Below are 23,031 nucleotides of genomic sequence, written 5' to 3' on the forward strand. Positions count from 1 at the left end.
TAGTAGTTTAACTTTATGGCTAACTATTCACATTTTCTGTTTATGGTATTCCAAATTTCTGTCTCATCCTTCTTTTTGTTGTTTCTGTACCTTACAGTGGTTGTTCTTTTATGTATTATGACATATGACCTGTACCTATATTGTGTATTCTGTCTCAATAAATACATTTGAAAAAAAAAAAACAGTTTCTCATTTCAAAATGATGAAAGCCCTGTATATCTAATATGAATGTGGGTCAAACAAGTAGTATTTTATGAAAAAATTGTGAACCATTTAATTTAATTTGAGCTACAAATGTACAGAGTTTGACCATACACTTTCATTTTTTAATACCCTCAACCAGAGGTTCTTCAATGCAATCTACAAGACACCCCAACAGTCCAGGTTTTAGGTATATCCATGGCTTAGCACAGATGGTTTAATCAAATTGATTAAGGTGCTAATTAAGTGACCTGTGGCCAAGCATGGATACACTTAAATCCTGGACCATTGGGGTGCCTTGAGGACCACGTTTGAGAACCCTGCCATAAACCCAGATTAATTGCAGACCTCAAGGTGGTTTAAAGACAGATTTATTGTCCATTATGTGGTACCCAAAAAGATACAATTGGGCCTAAACTATTCTTCGATCAACTTAATTACACCACCAAAATGAAAAATAAAACCGACCCCAACAATCTATAAGGATGACGTTTGAGGGATCAATTCATTGGAATGTGATGTCACTAAAAATTGTGATGATGCTTGGATGCACACATAAGCCAGTTACAGTACTTCTGAGTCCGGCCATCACAATTTTTTTTGTGCATCTCTGTGGAATGCAAAGCAAAACTTTTGATATTGATGGCAGCAATGTGCCATTCTGGGATAAAACATTGCACAGAATTGAATTGGCCAATGATCAAATTTATCAGTGTCCTAATTTTTCTTGATTTTGGCCCTGATTCCGAGTTGTTCGCTCCCTAGCTGCTTTTAGCAGCATTGCACACGCTAGGCCGCCGCCCTCTGGGAGTGTATCTTAGCTTAGCAGAATAGCGAACGAAAGATTAGCAGATCTGCTAATAAATAATTCCTTGCAGTTTCTGAGTAGCTCTAGACCTACTCACAGATTGCAATCAGCTCAGTCCGTTTAGTTCCTGGTTTGACATCACAAATGCCCTGCGTTCGGCCAGCCACTCCCCCGTTTCTCCAGACACTCCCGCGTTTTTCCCTGACACACCTGTGTTTTTTAGCACACTCCCGGAAAACGCTCAGTTACCACCCAGAAACGCCCCTTTCCTGTCAATCATTCACCATTCAGCAGAGCGACTGAAAAGCGCCGCAGGATCCACAGCAAATCTGCTAAGTTTTTAGTTAAATAACTAAGCGCATGCGCCCTGCGTGGCTTGCGCAATTAGCAACAAATCGCAGCATAGCGAAAATCGGCAACGAGCGAACAACTCGGAATGAGGGCCTTTATCCTATTTGTTGGGAAGTGCAGTGTGCCTTTTGATTCAACAACAATAGGTAAGTAGAAGTCAATAGATAAAGCACTTTTATAATGGTTATAGAATCTCAAGGTCATGTTAAATATACTTGCATTTTTCAGTGGCCTGTGGCTCCTCATATCAGACAGGCGTTCTTCATGAATTGCAGACCCTCCAGCCTGACCTCTTCTATCTGGTACAAAATGATCTGTTCCAGGACTTTCTTCCTAATAATATTGCAGTCACGTGTTCAAACAACTTTCTTATCAATTAATTAGTTCATCCCAGGTAACTGCAGTCACAGATCAAGAGGGAAATCCAGGAGCAGAGCATTTTATACCTGGTGGACATTCCAGGTTGGAGTGTCTGGAATTATGAGAGAATACAGTAGGCACCATTATTACAGATTTTGCATACCTCCCAACATGACCCACTGCAGGAGGTACAAAATGCTCTGCTTCTAGACTTTTCTCTTCATTTATGATTGCCTGCACCTGTTTTGAACATGTTACTGGATGAGAAAGGTGTTTCAGCACAGGTGATGGCAATCATAAATGAAGAGGGAAGTCCAGGAGCAGAGCATTCTGTCCCTCCTGGAGAGGGTCATGTTGGGAGGTATACATTTTGCCATAGTGTACACACATTGTATATAATGAATACTTATTTTGTAGGATAATGCACTCCCTTCTTTAAATCATCTGACTATAAGAAGTCACCGAGGAGATCTGTGACCAATACAATACAGGTCACACAAATCTGAGATGACTTTCTAATGTACAGTATAGGGATGAGGTGGACATCTAGTATTTACAGGAGTTTATACATAAAAACATTCACTTATATAAATCACAGTAATATACGTACCCTATAACAGGCCTGGTCAACCTGTGGCTCTCCAGCTGTTGTGAAACTACATATCCCAGCATGCTGTGCCACAGTTTTAGCATTCCCTACTAGCAAAACTGTGGCAGAGCATGCTGGGACTTGTAGTTTCACAACAGCAAGAGAGCCACAGGTTGGCCAGGCGTGCTCTATAATGTCCTCATGATGTAAGTGGAAATGTCGGTTTTGGGAGGACCTGTTTCATCTGTTGCATAGACGTCTGCTCCTGGGTTGTTTTTGCCCATTTCTTTCCTAGTTGTTGCAATCATTTATTGTTGTTAAGTATTTTATTTTTAACACCGATAATTAATAGAGTCGAGATTGCAGCAAGTGGAGAAACAAAGGAATACTGGTAGCACTGGGTGAATGTCATGTTGGAAGATACATGCTGAAGCTATTGTTTTCGTGTTATCACAAAGGCATTCTTAGCCTTCCTGTGCCTGTATTATTAGCTGGTCTGAAATGTATTCAGGATTTGCGGGTATTTTCTGAAGCTTATATTTAGAGTAATTGTTCTCATTCTTTCCTGTAGATATGCTGCCTCAATAAAGGATGGCTCCCAGTATTTTATTCTGCTGATTATTACAGATGGAGTTATCTCTGACATGGCTCAGACAAAGGAGGCAATAGTCAACGTAAGTTAACTGCTTTCATGCAGCCTTGGCAGTTTCCCATTACGTATGTATGCACCTGCTCTCTTGCAATGTCAACTCGATTTGCTGCTTTCAGCCTTTAGCTTGCACATTCACACATAGGTTTATCATTATTCATTCTGTGTAATTACCTGGATGAAAGAAGCAATCTGCAAGTCCCACTTTAAATCATGACAATTAGCATCTGCATTGTTAAAGGAGTACAATATGTTGTGTAACTTAATATAATGACATCTGAGCAATATGGCATTGATGTGTTTCATGGTGCTGGACATATACAGTACCTACATTTGAAAATCAAACAAAAGTCCTATATTTGCATAATATAATGCTGTTACATGTGTTATTTCTGTGATTTGATAATGCATACTACTACAGATGTGTCCTCATACAACTTGCCTCCATATGCCACGTAGCAGGAGGTGCCTGGCATGAGTGTGCTGACAGGTCCCGTGCAACTCCGTTAGTGTTGGGCGTCTTTTTTGCCGAAACTGCAATCACTATGCAAATAAAATGCACATGCAGACTATGCTGATTAAAATAATATGCGGCATGCATATTTTCTGTATGTGACTGCGGCTGTATCTGCATACAAAATGGTACGGTTTTTTCTTTTTCGAAACCTTGTAACTTACCACTTCGTATGCAGATACAGCCACAGTCACACGCACAATATAGGCATGCCACATATCATTTTAATCAGCATATGCTGCTTGTGTACCATGGTCACATCATTTTACGAATAAGATACATTTCAATGTAAAAAGTTAATGTAAAGATGCTCAACGCTACCAAGTCACGCCATGGCATGGCATGACTAGAATGTTTGTTTCACATGCCAAGAGGCTAGATGTAAGTGGACACATCTGTATTTGTAATGCACTGGTTACCAGCAGAGTTCAAAATAAAGGAAACAAGTTATATACACAATTTTGATTGTTGATATTCTTGAGTTAAGTATTTAAAATATGATCATGCCCTGATTCATATTTAAAATAGACTATCCATGCCAGCTATGCCTATTTGTTGCTATTATGGTGAACGTATGGGGCTTTTGGAAACAGGTGATTATTGGTGCATATTGGTTAAGATCTGTAGTGGCAAAGACTTCTGAACTTCCAGTCCTCTGGAGCTTTCTTGGCACAGCATTCATATACCAGTATCTGCAAAACATCAGCTGGAATAAAATGATGGAATTTCTTGTCGAAGAACTGCGTTCCAAACTCTAGTAGAGTCCCAGTAACTCATAGAAACTATGTCTGATGCAGTGAAGATGCTCTAGAGGCCAGTGGAGTTCCATTATGGCATATACTGTGATTGTTGGGATTCTTGAGCAAAAATGATTCCATGAGCCTCCATAGACATAAAACTGAACTAATGACCTATAATTTAGCAAGAATAGATGGTGCAATGTTTGTTTCACCAAACTGCAATTAATCTGTCCACTGAAAACCCATGTCACATATAGTATAAAGACATTTAATTGGCATCAATGTTATTCTCTTTATTCTGATTTTGAATTCTAATTCAAGACGAATGCATAATAATGGATAGGACTCACCAATATATGCCACAGTAACCCATGTATCCCTGATATAATAATGGCCGGCTCCTTGACATTTTCTTGAGATGTTTTTCACTAATTGTTTTGCTCTGTGCACTATACTATGCCTTTGCTGATAGAAAGATCAACCTAAAATATTTATGGTTACATATTTAAAAATAGTTCTAATAACTGCATGCATGATCGTGCATACTTTATATGCTATGGGGTGTAGAGGATTCTGCTGCGTAGAACCATTACTACCCAGAAATAGTGACGCTTGTAAGTTCAGTTTGGTCATTGCTGTATTGTGCAGACTATAAATTATATTTAATCGCATTAGTAAGATAGATTGCATATACTTTTAAATTGTATCAGTGGTTACAAGAAAATTACATAGCACATGGCTAAAAGCATATAATTTGTGTCACCATCGCTCTCAACTAATATAAGTAGTCAACTCTTGGAATTTCGGCATCTCTGAGAACTTGTATATCCCTACATTTTCTCTAGGGGACTCCTTTTAACGTACGGTGGGTTTTTAATTATTATGGTGGAAAATTGCAGTAGCAAAGACTCTGCTTCATTACACATCAGACTAAATCGCCCTTGTTTAGTAGTGAAAATATCAAGCTTTAAATGTATTTACATAATTATATAGTCATGCGATATATTGGCACTCCTTCCCGCATGAAAGTGCAAATTAAAGGCACTTGGGGTAGGAAAGCCATTTGCACAACAATCTTACAATTAATTCCTACCTTGTGGGAGAGAATTGAGTGCTCACATTTTCAGTACTGGTCATAGGGATAGTTGGGAGTTTAGACATTCCCATGTGGTTGTAATCCTGCTGTTTGGACATTTTGATTTATAAGAAAGCTGTGCAAATTATCTGATCAGATATGCATGTACAGATGTGCCCTCGTATACAAGGCCACCGGGTCTAGGGGCCCACATTGCACACCCTACACACATGTTCAATTACTTACCTCTCCAGACTTCCGCATCAGCACTGCTGCAGCAGAAATCACTCAGCCATTTTCCCAGTGATTCACACATGCGCAGTAGAGATTTGCCACCCTAAATCTGGCAGGTGCTATGTTTCCGGATACCTGTGCACGCACAAAAGATTAGTCACAAGGAACATGGCAGGTACCATGTATGGCAGGTACCATGTTTCTGGGGACCTGCTCGTGCATATCTCAGTATGCCATACGGTGCAAGACACACCAAGCATCTTATTGGCATTGCAGATGCAGCAAAACACCACTCCAAGTGGACTATGGACATTGGGCTGCGACTTGACTCACACAGGAATTACTATTATATACAGTACTGTGCATAGAAAGCTGCTTATGAAGTTCAATGAAACTTGGCATAAGAAACAGCCACTGTGTCATAGCACTTCGTATACAGATTCAGACTCATTCACACACACAGATATAGACATGTCACACATCAGATTAATCAGTGTAATCTAGCAAAGTAGTTTTGTTGCTTTCAGTTGTTTTATTTTGCAAATAAGATGCACATTTTCAGTAAAAAAGATGGTTGGCGGGGCCATTTTGCTCAGTTCTGGCACACCGAGGGAGGCTGTTTGGCATGACTGACACTGCAGAGCATGAGGACACATCTGTACATGGCCAGGTTTGGTCTTGTAGAATCCCATTTTTTGTATTTTCTTGTAGCTGAGAGCCTTCCCGTTATCCACCTCAACCCTTTAGTTACTGACACAAATTATACTGTATATGCTATATGGCTGATTATATTTAGTTCATATATTGCCAGAATTTCACAGAACATTGAAATTTACATATGTTGCTAATTACAGTTATAAAATGGCAAACCTTAGAGCCCTACTGTTAAAAATACAAAAAAGTATATGCTATATACTAATCTTTAATATACTGTACCTAGCATAGCTACAATAACGATTTTTGGGGGGGATAAGATGTTGCTCAATAGTAATCAGCATACAGGTTTCTACCATGCAAATCTGGCACTAGGCAATATATTAATGTACACAACAAAAGGAGGAATTTTCAGGTGATGTAAGCAGAGCTGGTGTTAGGGTGTTTGGTACGCACCTGCAAATAATAAAATTTGCGCCCTCCCATGCGTAAAAAACGTGACAGCGCGCTCCTTCAGTGCACACCGCAAAAGGGAGTATAGTCTTACAAAGGGGCGTGGCCACACAATAGTACCCTCAATTCAAATACACCACACATTAGCAAAACCTTATTCACATTACATCACACGTAGTGCCCCTGATTCAACAGTAGTGCCCCTTACACACATGTCCACAGTAGCAGTGCCAAACATAATGCCTACAGTTGTAGTGACCCTTACACATGTCCACAGTAGTAGTGCCACACATAATGCCCACAGTTGTAGTGACCCTTACACATGTCCACAGTAGTAGTGCCACACATAATGCCCTTAGCAGTAGTACCACACTTAATACCCACAGGAGTAATGCCCCTTACACGTATGTCCACACTAGTAGTGCCACCCATAATGCCCATAGTAGTAGTTCCCCAGAAAGCCCAAAGTTACTAGCCTTACACTCCTACAACGGCATAAAAACAATCCTAACACAAACAATCCCCTCCCCCCCTAACAGCGCTATGTCATGGAGGGCACCACACGTAATCCACAGCTACCAGCAACCCCCTCCCCCATCGGAGTCCAGTGTTAATGCTGCACCCTCCTCTCTAAAATCACTTGCAGGCTCACCTCACCTTTCATCTTCTCCTGTATCCCCGGCAGACGCTACTTGAGGTGGGGGTGAGTTGAGGGACAGAGCCTGAGAGACCTGACCCGGGAAGCCATGCTACACGCTGCCAGGGCACCGCTGCCTGTCATCCAGTTTGACAAGCACAGCGGCAGCAACAGCAGGGTGGCAGAGCGGGAAAAGCACCTCTTCAGCTCGGCACCTCCCTACACTGCATACCATTGCTGAGTGGGTAGCGCTGGCTCTGGATGTAAGGGTGCTTCTATGGGTTGTGGCGGACACACACACACAAAAAAACCTAACTCTCACTTTCACATGGCTACTCAAGCCTGAAAAATGTTGATTCTTCCAAATGTGCCTGGGAAGAAGGAACTTGGGTAATATCTGAGATTGTGACCCCCACTAAAGTGGCTTGTTCTATAATTTTCAAAATAGTTGATGACTGTTAAACAAATATGAATTGAAGGGGGTTGGAAGAGACCCAGCACTTTTCGGTTTTGGACTAGTAGCCTCTGTGAACATTTTCAGGTGATTGCACTTTAAAAAGTAAATGTGTTCAGTCTATAGTGTCAAATTTAAAACCGTAATGAGTATAAAATTATTATTAGGTTTTGAAGTCTCTCTCTCTTTATAATGTATATTAAAAGATTGTGAATAAAAGATATACCCACCTATTGTAAAACTAAATATTTTGCTTTACGTGGAATCCAGTGAGGTATAGTAAAAAAAATCTGCTCTTTCCCATTCCATCTAGTCCAGCAGTGCCTCTAGTGGCCCGAGCAGAGGAACCCTTTGAGCTTCTGGTACATCCCAACAATGCCTGAGGGTGTCTGCGAGACTGTTATATGGAACATGGCCCTGTATCTTTTCTAGAAAAATTTCATATTTTCTGCTGCACACAGTAGAGGCATTGGAATACCTCCCAACTCCCGCTAAATCCTTTGAAATAGAAACTGTCTTGCCTGTCCTGCCATAATTGGGATGTTGGGAGGTATGAGCTTCCATTATGGTACAATGGTTTTGGGGCTCTCAGCAATGCAAATGGTTTTGTGTAAAAAAAGAAAGAAAGTTGATCTCGTGTTTGGATTTGATTTTGGATTACATTTTCTATTCTTTAGCATATTTCTTCGTACCCCACTCAAAAAAAAACTAAAATGATCAATATTCAGTGTAGAACATCAAACATAGCTTGCATAAAACCTTGACAACTAGTCTAAAAAATAGATAAATGAATAAATAAATATATATATGTGTGTGTGTGTGTGTGTGTGTGTGTGTGTGTGTGTGTGTGTGTGTGTGTGTGTAAGTGAAGAAAAGGGCGCCTTCTAGTGTCTGGTAGAAATTAATATGTGGTGTATACTCAGTGTGAGTAGGAAAAGGACACTACTTATCTGGTATATAAAAGACTTTTCTTCGGTCATAGGACCAATATGAAAGATATAAGAACAAATATAGCATAGCGCGTACAGTTTTCACGCAGTTTTCATACCATTAATCAACATAAAAACAGTTGTATATAAAAAAAAACTTTGTGGGTATAAGCAAATCCCACAGTTTAAAATCCACAGCCAGGGATGTTTTTAAAAGGTTTTTCACAAAGTTTAATACAACACATATACACAAACGGAAAAAAATGCAAGCGTACAGGATAAAAAAGTATAACGAACTTATCTATCCATATAGGAAATCGGGTACATCTAGTTGCCCATAGGTATCCAAAGAAATAGTAAAAATTCAAACGTACAGGAAATAAATATTAAAAGTCATATCTGTCCATAGGAGGTTCAGGTACATCAGTCCCAACGCGTTTCGTCAGTAATTAGACTTCATCATATATAAGTACACATACTGTATATATGATTATCACATGTAGAATGCACTCTATTTTTGATGGGTGAAGTATTTGTCTCGAGCATGAAACTAAAAATATCAAAAACTCCTGTACAAAATATTCAACATGCAATAAAACATATCTTCTCAATAATAGAACCTGTCACATACAAAATGTTCTGATGGTGATATTCCATGGGAATATTGCCTTTCATATCCAGTGTCCTAATTGACTGAAGTCAAGTAGAATTATTCATACAAGTCTTAATGACTGTTATCATTTTCTGCCTAAAGGGATTTAAACCACTTTTGACAACATTACTGGAGAAAATAATTTCCTACATATCCCCAAGGTTTAAAGAAGATACGTTTATCTTCTGCTGTATGTCATTCCTACGTTCCTTTAATTTCATTTGTTTAGCATATCTATCTTATTTTGTACATGAACAAATATTTTATTGCTTTCTTTAAAGGCTTCAAAACTTCCAATGTCAATTATTATTGTAGGCGTGGGACCTGCAGAATTTGATGGTGAGTGGTTTATTTATCGAGTTAATGTACTGTGCAGCTTATATGTTTTAGGCTTGTCAAATATTACTAAGATGTACTGCAACAATTTTCAGCTCCTATTAGTGAATCTCGCAGTGCTTTATCATTTATTAGATGTATAAAATACTGACTTTGCATGCTGGTAATGTAGGTTACTTCCTGCTGCTGTTAATGAAAAGAAATACCCAGCATCATCCTGGTATCTCACTCTAAATAAGTAGCAAAATGCACAGTTACTTCATCTGTTGTATAAAATGTGTCTGGCAGTGACCACAAAGAATGCTCTCACTCCTGCCAAGGTGGTGTGTCTGTAATTGAATATTTGCTAAATGGTAGAGAACACCTCTTGTAAAACAATTCAATAAATGAACAGTTAATCTTTAGGGTTTAGTATTAAGAAACTATGAAATATGAAATTGGAATAAAACAAGAGGATGCATACAGATCAAATATACAGTACAGTTTATGAATGAGATGCTTAACTTTTTTATTTTTTTTGATAGTTAACATTATTAATATTAATTAAAAAGCAGAGTTTTGGACCAGATGTAGTAATAAAGCTGAAAAAAATTACTGGATGAGAAATATTACAGTAGTTACATTTTTCCTCCAGACTAAGCTTTATAGGCTGGATATACTTCGTAGTTTTTGGGTAGAATGGACACCGCCTATTTTCCCACTGACAGGTCTCTTTTTTTGTCAGGGTACCACCCTTCTACTTGGCACCAGGCAGGTGTCCAAGACCTTCCAAGACAGTGGGCCATGACATCAAAATCATAGACACAAGCAGTACAAATTAGGGATGCTGAAATCTGTATTGAACCTATTTAAACATTTCAGTATTTTGTTTTTATTAATGTGTTGTACTCTGTTTAGAATTCCAAGCATGCCTACTAATTTTCTGTATTATATCTGTTTTACACATAAATAAACAATTCTATTTCATTTTAAAGCAATGATAGAATTGGATGGAGATGAGATCAGAGTATCATCACGAGGACGGTTTGCGGAACGGGACATTGTACAGGTAACACAATATTTGGATAATCGTCTAAGAGGATGAATGCTATGTTCATTGAGTGTTTAATGATTGAAACAAATGCATTTTTTTACATATTTAGTTTGTTAAAAGGGAGCACATTATTCATAGAAAACAAAGCAATGAGACTCAGAGCTTGTTGTTTGTGAACATGTTCTTATACAGATGTGTCCTAATACAACTTTGGCCAAATCACGCCAAATGAGGCTATTTGAAGCGTCATGGACTTTGTTACCTAGCTGCGCCAATGGTCTTTTCTTTAAATTTGCCTCTTTCATGCCGCTAAAGCAAAATAACTACATTGCAGAACTGCACTGACCACTGGGGCTAACGGGGGTCATTCCGAGTTGTTCGCTTGCTAGCAGTTTTTAGCAGCCGTGCCAACACCAATTTTCATATGTGTAAATATTTATATAAAATTGGGATTCATTTTCAATGTTAAAAGTACATTTTGATTTAAATAATCACTTTGTCAGTGATTGCCCTACTGCTAAATTTTGCTCCATCTGATGGTGAGTGCATTGGGACTCTTCCCTAAACACAAATGGGATAATTTCTTGCCCAACTGAATTCTGCATAATTACCACGTTAATTGAAAGAGATGTTGTTTTAGGATAATTATGAGTTTAATTCATTAATTAATCTAAGACCTTCCGAATCACCAAATCCTGACGAATTGCAAAATTGATTCAGTAATTTATCTTTAATTTCTGTATGTCCTCTCCTAAAATCACAGTTTCATTCTTGATTTATCCGCTAAAATAGCTTTCAGAAAAGTATTAATTTTCTTAAATATGTTTCTGTACTTCTGATAATTTGTGAGATTTGCAATGGTCAAAAACATGTGGAGAGTGTAAGAGAAAGCACAGAGGTACGTCTATTATAGTCCTCCCACACACTCTTAATGAAGCATGTCAGTATTAAATAATTCAGAAGGCAGAGACTAAGGGGTAATTCAGGGGGTAATGCCTGACATGCGGGGCGGACTAGCCCTGTGCTGGGCGTCCCCCCACATGTCAGATTAAATGATCGTAGATGTGCTAAATTTAGCACATCTACGATCATGTGCTACGATCAACTCTGAATTACCCCCTAAAGTTGAGAAATATTGTGAAAATTTTACATTTTTCAGTAAGTATTAACCTCCAGAATATCACAATAGTATAATTAGATATGGTGCATGTAGAGTGGACATTGCACAGAAAAGTGACATTTCTTTTTAATCTTTCTTTATTTTAGTTTGTACCTTTTCGGGACTACATTGACAGAACTGGAAACCATGTGTTGAGCATGGCACGGCTAGCCAAGGATGTCTTAGCCGAGATTCCTGACCAATTTCTCTTGTACATGAGGTCCAGAGGATTCAAGCCATTTCCTGCTCCACCTCCATACACACCTACTGGGCACCTCCTACAGACTCAGATCTGACTAGTATAAAGTACAGTTCTTCCAACATTTTGTGAAATCTTGGAAGCTGCCAGTGCCAGGCCAGCTTTGAAGTAAGGTGCACTAAGACTGAACCCTTACAAGACCTGCTCATATGCATGGAAATGCGAATGCTTTTTTTTTTTTTTGGATCTAAAAATTCTGTTTACAGACCAAAACTGTAATTATCGATACATGAAAATATAGAAAGATTTTAAATACTCGGCAGGAAAAACAAACACACACAAAAAAAACTGTTTCCTATCTGAGTCTTATTTTTGTGGCTGTTCATTTTTATTAGAACTGTTGGGGAAAGCACAAGTCACACTTTTGTTCCAAACCTTATTGTTCTCCCTGACCGAGATCTACTTATGTGGGGATGCAATTCCTTGGTGTCAATGTTTACATGTTACTAATTTTTAAATTTCAGTACTTTTGTAACAATTCTTAAAAAAGTTTTAAATGATATAAAATCCAGTGTCTTCTAGCTGGCAATAAATCTAGCTACATAAAGCAATATCCCTTTTAAGGATCTCTTACACAAACTTTAGGAGACATGGTCTAGTGCTTTAACATCTCTTGTAAAGAAAGAAATCCCAAGCTTCAGCACTTATTAACCAGTCTTCATATGAAAATAAAAAAATACTTTAAAAAAAAAAATGAAGTACTTAATACAGACGGCAAAATATTTTTTTCGGTATCAGTACAGGATCCCGGCGGTCGGGATCCCGGCAGTCAGGAGATTGACGCCGGGAGCCCGACAGCTGAGATCCCGTTGGCGAGCACAGCATATCCCCTCGCAGGCTCACTGCGCTTCGGTCACCACAGGTTTCTATGCCCCTCCGGATGGTTGCGTGAACCACCACCAAGGAGGGGTAACCAGCCGGCGGTCAGGACTCTGACCGCCGGTATTTCAGCTGGTGTCGGGATTCCGGCGTCAGTATCCTGACCGCCGGGATCCCGACAGGCGGTCAATTGACTGCCTCCCATTTTTATCCCCTTGATAGTTTATTCTGTAAAACAATAATATTACAAACCTTCGTTTGAAATCATTAAATTAATTTCACATATCAAACAAAAAAGAAAATGTCAAACTATCAATATATCTGCTTGACTTTTTTTTTTTATTTGGATTTCTATAAAAAAATATTTTTATATTTTATTTTGTAATGCTTTAACGGGTGCATGGTGTCTTAATCTGTATTTCAAAGAGATGATGATGCAACATGTTGGGGTTTATTGTTAGCACCTACAGTAATCACATTAATGTCATAGAGAACTGCAGATGGAGAAAACAAGGATGTGTTGGGAAATCGGTCTTCCATTGCTCTGTGTGAGTAATGCTAATGCAGGACTTTAAGAGCGCTGAGGTGTAAGAAGAAATGTTTGTCTGTGTAACTATACACAAAACTATGTTTACTAAATTACCCAAATATATATATATATATATATATATATATATATAGGTTGAGTATCCCTTATCCAAAATGCTTGGGACCAGAAGTATTTTGGATATGGGATTTTTCCGTATTTTGGAATAATTGCATACCATAATGAGATATCATGGTGATGGGACCTAAATCTAAGCACAGAATGCATTTATGTTTCATATACATCTTATACACACAGCCTGAAGGTAATTTTAGCTAATATTTTTAATAACCTAGTGCATTAAACAAAGTGTGTTTACATTCACACAATTAATTTATGTCTCATATACACCTTATACACACAGCCTGAAGGTCATTTAATACAATATTTTAATAACTTTGTGTATTAAACAAAGTTTGTGTACATTGAGCCATCAGAAAACAAAGGTTTCACTATCTCGGTCTCACTCAAAAAATTCCGTATTTCGGAATATTCCGTATTTCGGAATATTTGGATATGGGATACTCAACCTGTATATATATAAATGCTTGTTCATATATAAAGGTACAATGTTTTTGCATGTACAGTTTTTACAAATATTACACAGTTTTGTGGTATTTTGTGTCAAATACAATACATTATATTCTAGAACTAATGGCCTTAAACACACACCCAGTTCCTCAAAATGATTGTGAATTGCCTTTAAATGATGGAAGCTATTCTATCTTTTTTTGTGTTGACCTTGTTACTGCTTTGTATTGTAATTTTTTTTTTGCATAATATATGCATAAATATTTTGTCTATTTCTATGATGTACTGTTAAAACAAAACTTATTGTAATTACCCCCTTTTTTGTAAGCATGGTAACAGGTATTTTGCGGAATTAAATTATATTAACAATTTTAGAGGATATATACTTATGTAATCTGATATCTTAATTTTTTTATTATATTAAAATAAATGAAACGCTTAATACTGGGATTCTTATTGCACATGGTGAAAACTGGAAAAAGATTCAGGAAAAATTACAAAATTCTGCAGTCTTTTATATATCATTACTAAATTAGCTCACATGAGATGGCTCTGCTTGAGTTTAAAAGTGCCAATGTCAGTGAGGCTTCAATATTTAGTAAAATGGATTAAATAGTAACAGAAACGTGCATAACATGCTAAGATTTTAGCAGACTGTGCCTGTGGTGAATACATTTGCAAAGTTAATCAAGAGACACCATTATTATTATTTAATTAATATTTAGAATTGCAGTAGAAACACTTACAAATATTACATATATTTTCTCCTTTCATATTTCCAGTAAATTTAAAATTAACACTTTTAATATACGTACTATAATGCTGGAAAATACAATACAGGTTTTCATTTAAATTCATTCATAGGTTAGATATATACATGCAGTACATAAATATTAAATATATATTGTATACACAAAAGGCATTGATCCACTGCACTCATCCCTCCTATATCTGGGGTGCATGTAGTATGGGCCTCTACACTTACCATATACAGTATATATGTATATGTATATATATATATATATATATATATATACAGTATATATGGAGTATATAGACACTCCAAGCTGTATTCACTATATTGTACTTTATAAACAGGCAAAGTTATTTTCAATTGTTGCAACACTTGTTGAGCTGACCAACTGCGCCAAAGTCTTCCTCAACTGGTCAGTCCTACTCTATCACTCTGGTAAACATTGCAATTTATATAGTTAATCAAAATAATGGCAGAATATTGACACTAAGGAGGTATTCTATTAGCCCCATAAATTTTTCGGCCAAAGATAAATGGCCTATTTTTTGCAATTTTAGCCCAATGGTTATGGTTGTTTTTCTCAGAGAAAAACATCCCATTTGCAGGCGATAACACATGGGATCCGGGATAAGTTCCCAGACCCAAGTCTTGTCGTGGCTCTGAAGGACAGCTTATTGGGGATTATGCTTCGCGTGCCTCAGCATATTCCCAGGTAAGTGTTGGCATTGGGGGAAGAGCGCGCCAACATTGGGGCTAATAGGATAGCCCCGGGGAATACATTATCAGCAGTAAATTACTGTTGCTAATAGTATATCCCCCTAAATTGGTAAAAAGGTGAACAGAAAATAGTGTACTTACTGGAACTGAAAGAAGTAAAAGGCTTATCTGATAGGTGTCACCAGTGAGGTCGTAATGGAAGATTCTCAAAGGCTGGCATGATTCTTGGTAGAATACTGCCAGATTTATGACCAGGACGTGACCAGACCTTTGTGGGCCCTGTAGCAACATATTGAAGGGGCCCTGTCCTAATGCTTCATGAGAGACACCTCTCTGCAGCAGTTATTAATTTTATGCCCCATAATAGTGCACTAGTTTATTTTATGAACCATCGTATTTCCCTAGTTTACATTATGTTACACTGTAGGGCTGCCAATTCACATTATGACATACAGTGTCAACACTTCATATTATGCCACATTACAGTGCCCTCAGTTTATATTATGCCACATTACAGTGCCCCCCGTTCACACTGTGCCACATTACATTGCCCCTTACCATTATATCATCCTCTACACACACCTCTCACTGAAAATGTAATGTCACACAATTCAGACTGGGCAGTGGATCAGACCCAGGGGGTAATTCAGACCTGATCGCTCGCTAGCTGTTTTTTGCAGTCCTGCGTTCGCATAGTCGCCTCCCACCGGGGAGTGTATTTTAGCTGTGCAAGTGTGCGATCGCATGTGCAGCCGAGCGGTACAAAAAAAAACTTTGTGCAGTCTGTGAGTAGCCCAGGACTTACTCAGCCGCTGCGATCACTTTAGCCTGACGGGGCTGGAATTGACGTCAGACACCCGCCCTGCAAACGCATGGACACGATTGCATTTTTCCAACCACTCCCTGAAAATGGTCAGTTGCCACCCACAAACGCCTACTTCCTGTCAGTCTCCTTGCGAGGGGCTGTGCGAATGGATTCTTTGTAAAACCCATCGCACAGCAACGATACGCTTTGTACCCGTGCAACGTGCCTGCGCATTGTGGTGCATGCGCAGTTCTGACCTAATCGCAGCGCAGCAAAAAAATGCTAGCGAGCGATCAGGTCTGAATTACCCCCCCCCCCCCCCCAATCGCTTAGCAGGCAAATCTGGGAAATTGGTATGCAACTTTATAACCTAGATCCAGGCCCCCCTGAGCCTCTTAGCAATGGCACACCTTGCACCCACTATAGTTACGCCCATACCTATGACAATTATTCTGTTTTATTTATAAATTATTTATTAGCCAGTTCACTGACTAAAATTTTTCACCAAAATGTCTCCAAAATTGTTTTTTTTTTTAATCAAATTACTTAAATTAGACCTATTTAACCACTTTCCTGGCATGGTCGCATCAGATGCGACAATGCCTGCAAGTGCTCTATCTGACCTGGTCGCACGGGATGCGACTAGTCAGATAGGGAGTGTTAGCGGCAGGGAAGAGAAACTTCCCTCCGCTGCTGCTGTCAGAGGGACCGGAAGGTCCCTCTGCCTCCCTGCACTCTTCCCGTGTCTGCCGTGCTGCCGATCACTGCTGATCGGTTAGCACGGCAGGATCTGTCCCATCCAGCGGCTGCAGACAATGGCAGCCGCTGGGGAGTGTAAATAAACCCTCCCTGGCTGCCCCCAGACCCCCCCCTGCATACCTCGAGGCTGTCTCAGCTTTCAAAATGAAAGCCGCGATGTTCCCGATGGTCGCGATGTTCCCGATCGATGTTTCAATGTTTGGGGGAAATTTTTTTTTTTTTAAATCCAAAAAAAATATTTTTTTTCCTTTTTTTTTTTAACTAAAATCATTTGGGATAGGGTCAAATTCATGTTCTTCACCTAATTCACTCATTAAAAAACCCGACAATTTCGGAGCTTTTTTGCTAAATAAATCGTCAGTTAAGTGGTTAACCTGATTCTGTATAATTATTATTTTTCAAAAATGTGAAACAAAGTTGAAATAGCTATTATTTAAATAAAGTGAGGATTTAAAAAATAAAAGACAAATTTAGGAGACATTTAAAAAAAAAAGTTTTATAACTTTATAAACAAAAGTTTACTGTGTTAGATGGGGGAAGGGGGGCATGGGTGGGATAGAGTGAGGGGACAGAGGGCGGGACGGAGACATGACAGCCAGACAGAGGAGGACGGGCAAGTGGGGGGCAAAGATTAAAGTGATATTCAGGTTCAATATATATATATATATATATATATACACACTCACACAGGACTGTGCAAAAATTTTAGGCAGGCGTGGAAAATATGCTGCAGAGTAAGAATGCTTTTACTATTTTAGTTTATTTTTATCAATTAACAAAATGAAAAGTAAATCAAATTAAATTTTGGTGCGACCACCCTTTGCCTTTAAAACAGCAACAATTCTTCTAGGTACTGTACGCTTGCACACAGTTTTTGAAGGAAGTCGGCAGGGAGGTTGTTCTGAACATCTTCGGGAATTAACCACAGATCTTCTGTGGATGTAGGATTGCTCAAATCCTTCTCTTTCTTCATGTAATCCCAGGAAGACTCAATAATGTTGAGATCAGGACTCTGTAGGGGCCATAACATCACTTCCTGCCTATTAGGCATTTCTGACTGGTCACATCAGAGGTGCTTTTTTCCTTAGACTCCTTGGTCAGTGTGATGTGCCAATAACATTTAGTAAAGTCGAGGGTTTAAATATTCTTGACTGAACCCAACCAATCACGGAGTTCATCCACTCTGAGAATGGTATAGGCATCAAACTTTGAGATTGCATTAATCTTTCTTAAATCCATACAGAAACAATTGCTCTCATCAGCTTTAGGAATCCATTGGGGCAACACCATTCATAATTGGACTTTCTTTTACAGCTAAGTGTAACATTTATTGCACTTCTTGAATCACTTGTTCCCACTTGTTAACTAGTAACCTAAAAAACATTTGGTAAACAACTACTGCAGGAGTGGTCACAATATTATTTTGTATTACATTAGTTATCCCTTGAGTATCTTAAAATACATCTGATAAGTCAGCCACCAGGGTTTCTTTTTTGTTTCAAGGTTAAGAAGAGTCATCCACAGCATGAGCCCTTGGCAACACTTTCATAGACACTTGAGTACCCAGGTCACTTCCACCTTCAACAGGATGAGTAAATTGAATGTCATGTTACTTCCAATCCTTCAATAAGTACACATGATAAATCTGTTATCCCCTTTTGGTATATGATTGGAAAACTTCATAGTTTACCTCTCATATTCATTCTTCCTACATGAACTACTACAACCTTTTCCCCTTGTGCAAAAACCCTTTCCCATTAATTACAATTTTATAACAATTTTATACCTATTGGACGTTTAACAAATTCTCTATATCTAATTGACCAACCAGATCTAAATTATTTCCCATCTCCATGACATAATGTGTGACATTCTGTCCTTCTATTAACTGTTCCTCCCAAGTCTCTTGAAGGAGATCAAGGACTCTCTATAATGAAACTCATAGAGTGAAAATCCCATGGAAGTTTGGGGTTCCCCTTTGATATCAAATACCAAGTAGGGAAGAAGATCATCCCAATGTTTCTCTGTCTCAAAATAGCATCTTAACATAGATTTTAAAGTACAATTAAATCGATCCACCAATCCATGAATATGAGATTGATAAACTTATGTCCTTACAAACTTTATTTTTAGAAGTTTTAACACATCCTTAATGAGACTGAACACTAAATTAGTTCCTTCATCCATAAGAATTACCTTTGGAAGGCCAACTCTAGAAAAGAACTCTAACGTTATAGCTACCTGTTTAGCTGAAGTAGTATGTAAAGGATAATGAGCTTAAGCTACTACACTAATAGAAACAGACACCACTTTGAAGAGGGTTCAAGGTGTTCCCCCATTTCAACTCCAATCTTTTCAAAAGTCAGATTTACCATTGGTAAAGTGACGGGGCAGGACAAGATCACTTTTCAGAGGTACACTGACAAGCTGCAAAATATGTCTACTTCCGCATACACTCCCAACCAAAAGAACCTAGCTGCAATTCTCTCTATTGTTTTGTCATGCCCAAAATGTCCACACCAGGCAATGCTATGGGCTAATGACAACATGTGCTTACAAAGAGATTGAGTCTTCCAGCAGCTGAATAATTTCACCCGTTTGTCTACGTTGATCCTTCCATACAGAATGTCATTCCATAGAACAAAACGTGGATATTTAGTTCCTTTTGTGCTGTCCCGATATTGACCATTATAAGCAACATACCACACTTTCAAAAGCTCTACCAAGTGCTGAATCTTCCCATTATGTGGCTCAGAGATCACAGTATGGCACGATGTAGAGAGTCAATATTTCTTCATTAAAACTCTCTAGCCCCACATAATCTTGGTTACTAGAAGAATTCACAATAGCATTATGCACATTAGTTTCATGCCAATTAAATCCTTTTTCACTATGAACTTCAATATTGACATATTCATGCATGTTAGTAGCAGTATCGGCAGATTTATGTATGTATATGAGGAAAGAAAACAGTTTAGGCGCCAAGAAATAATCTATGTACCAGCACTTGCTGTAAATTGAATTTCTAACAATTTGGTTTGTTTTGTAAAAATAATCACAATTTATTGCGTGTAAAATATGAATAGAAGAAACACAATAAAAATTAGATTAAAAATTCACATACAGTAATTAAAAAAGATAGTTTGTGTAATTTATAGCCACCTCTCTGTACTAGCTGATAGTTTGAAGTCCACTCATAGGTTCCTATAGACCGTTCCAACAAATTGGCTAGGACATTCTCCAGTCTAATACAGTCACTGTGTGTGCAGTATATTTTACCGGATATTAGTATGCAAGGATCCCTTGTAGATGACTCCGCCTAGGTTTGATCCATAAGGAGCTGAAGCGAAAGGCCGGATAAACTGCTGCAGTGCTGGTCCAATGGTGGAGCAAGTGTCCAAAATGGTGCTAGTGTGGGTAACAGGAATCCAGATGGATATTGGAGAGTGGAATAGGCTTCAAACAGAGGATGGAATTAGCTCAACGCGTTTCGCTGTAAACATCCAGCTTCCTCAGGAGCATGAACTATAGTGTGTACCAGGGTTTCCTTATATACCCCTTTGAGTGGCATAATTGATAACACCTGTACCTATTCATACACACAGTAAAACAACCCGCCCATGAAATTAATAGAAAAAGGATTATGATAAGATCCTGCATAATCATTTTAGAATTCCAACTTTATTTTACATAAAAACGAGTGTTATATTTTTGTTTAAACACTTTATCACTTTATTTCCCAGATCACGTGACTGCATCCGATAACGTGATCTGAACTATTGGCAGTCCCGTTGGTCCATAGCAACAGCTTAATGGTGTTCTGGAATAGGTGTGTGTTATAATACAGACATCTCCATCTCCCAGGCCGCGCCCCCTACCACATGACATGCGCACCCGGCGGACACCGGCCATGTGAATAAAGTCATGTGATCGAGACCCACCGCACGCCCTTCGGCCAGCATGCATCACACAGAGGGGGGACACGACCCGGAAGGCAGAGTGGAACACTTCCCCATATTGTTTTGGTCATATGATGTGGGGAACCACTCCCTCAGTGTGCCAAGTAACCCTCACGGCGAACCAGAAAATGTCCGACGTGATATCACAGGAAGGAGCAACAAATGGTTACCATAGAAACAAGTCATACAATAAGATCTAATTAGTATACCCCATCCCACTGTATATGATGACATAAATCACATGGTTGAAGCCATATTCCTTATAAAGGATTTAAATAAAGTAAAAAGAATATAATGTAATAAATCTATTTATAAATGTATCTTAACATATGCATGAAATATCCAGTATGGAAATATATATAAAAAAATAATAATATATGCAACATATATGCTGCTTAAAAATCAATATATACTGTGCATAAATCAAGAACAGAGTGATGCATATACATACATGTAGAGGCACCCATATGGATATGCATACAGATGCGCATATTATATATATATATATATATATATATATATATATACATACATACATACATACATATACAAAGTAATAGACATATACCCATATAACTGGTTAAATAATATTTTGTCTATTTTGTTTTTATAAGAGGATTTAATATGGGGATGTCTCCAGCAGTGGTGAACGGGGCCAGAGCGCCACCAGCGGGACCGCATGTGTGGAACTCCCACCCCGAACCTCACCGTCAGATCATCCCAAGAAAGAAGGGGGAGACAAATGAAATGAAGAACATTGGCTATTCGCAGGTGATTAGATACAATAACAACTTCATAGAACAGAATTCAGCTCGATAGTTTAATTTAATCCGTCGGGATTGAGAAAGTTGAATTTTAACATTCAAAAACTTCCCTACGGCAAAGTCTATTAAATCGATCTCCTCCTCTCGCCGTACTGGCAATATGTTCTAAACAAATTATAGAGGGACATGAAGGGTCACTTTTGTGTTTTTCAGTGTAGTGTCTAGACACACTGTGTGCTGGATATTTCCGTAGGATATTACGACTGTGTTCCATAAACCGTATACAGTATGTAAAGCCCTTGTTATTCTACCGACATATCTTAGGCCACAGCCACAGTTAACAGATAGATAATGAATTTAGAATCGCAGTTCATGAATGATTTTAAGTGATGTATCTCACCAGAGAGTGGCAAAGCCACCTTTATAGTCCTTCATTCCATAAGAGAGCACATGGTACATCTGGATTTACCACTTTATGAAAACCTAGTGGTTTATTAGTCAACCAATTTTCTCTGACGTCCTAGTGGATGCTGGGACTTCCGTAAGGACCATGGGGAATAGCGGCTCCGCAGGAGACTGGGCACAAAAGTAAAAGCTTTAGACTAGCTGGTGTGCACTGGCTCCTCCCCCTATGACCCTCCTCCAAGCCTCAGTTAGATTTTTGTGCCCGAACGAGAAGGGTGCATGCTAGGTGGCTCTCCTGAGCTGCTTAGAAGTAAAAGTTTAAATAGGTTTTTTATTTTCAGTGAGTACTGCTGGCAACAGGCTCACTGCATCGTGGGACTAAGGGGAGAAGAAGCGAACTCACCTGCGTGCAGAGTGGATTGGGCTTCTTGGCTACTGGACATTAGCTCCAGAGGGACGATCACAGGTTCAGCCTGGATGGGTCCCGGAGCCGCGCCGCCGGCCCCCTTACAGAGCCAGAAGAGCGAAGAGGTCCGGAGAAAGCGGCGGCAGAAGACGTTCCTGTCTTCAAATAAGGTAGCGCACAGCACTGCAGCTGTGCGCCATTGCTCTCAGCACACTTCACACTCCGGTCACTGAGGGTGCAGGGCGCTGGGGGGGAGCGCCCTGAGACGCAATAAAACACTATAAAAACCTTATATGGCTAAAGAAATGCATCACATATAGCTCCTAGGCTATATGGATGCATTTAACCCCTGCCAGTTTTCCTGAAAAAAGCGGGAGAAAAGGCCGCCGAGAAGGGGGCGGAGCCTATCTCCTCAGCACACGAGCGCCATTTTCCCTCA

The 23,031-nt window shown here is 38.9% G+C and overlaps 1 protein-coding gene across 1 annotated transcript in view; it reads left to right on the forward strand.

Annotated features, from left to right (window-relative positions):
- CPNE8 (copine 8) overlaps window positions 1-14,465 on the forward strand; it is a 684,333-nt gene extending 669,868 nt beyond the window's left edge. Inside the window, exons 17-20 of the mRNA XM_063927097.1 lie at window positions 2,881-2,983; window positions 9,582-9,639; window positions 10,611-10,684; window positions 11,936-14,465. Coding sequence (XP_063783167.1) covers window positions 2,881-2,983; window positions 9,582-9,639; window positions 10,611-10,684; window positions 11,936-12,124 — 424 coding nt within the window. The 3' untranslated portion in view covers window positions 12,125-14,465. The remainder of the gene's footprint in view (window positions 1-2,880; window positions 2,984-9,581; window positions 9,640-10,610; window positions 10,685-11,935) is intronic.
- The last annotated feature ends 8,566 nt before the right edge of the window (window positions 14,466-23,031 follow it).

This window comes from Pseudophryne corroboree, chromosome 6 (genome assembly GCF_028390025.1).
Source record: "Pseudophryne corroboree isolate aPseCor3 chromosome 6, aPseCor3.hap2, whole genome shotgun sequence".
NCBI classification, from domain to species: Eukaryota; Metazoa; Chordata; class Amphibia; order Anura; family Myobatrachidae; genus Pseudophryne; species Pseudophryne corroboree.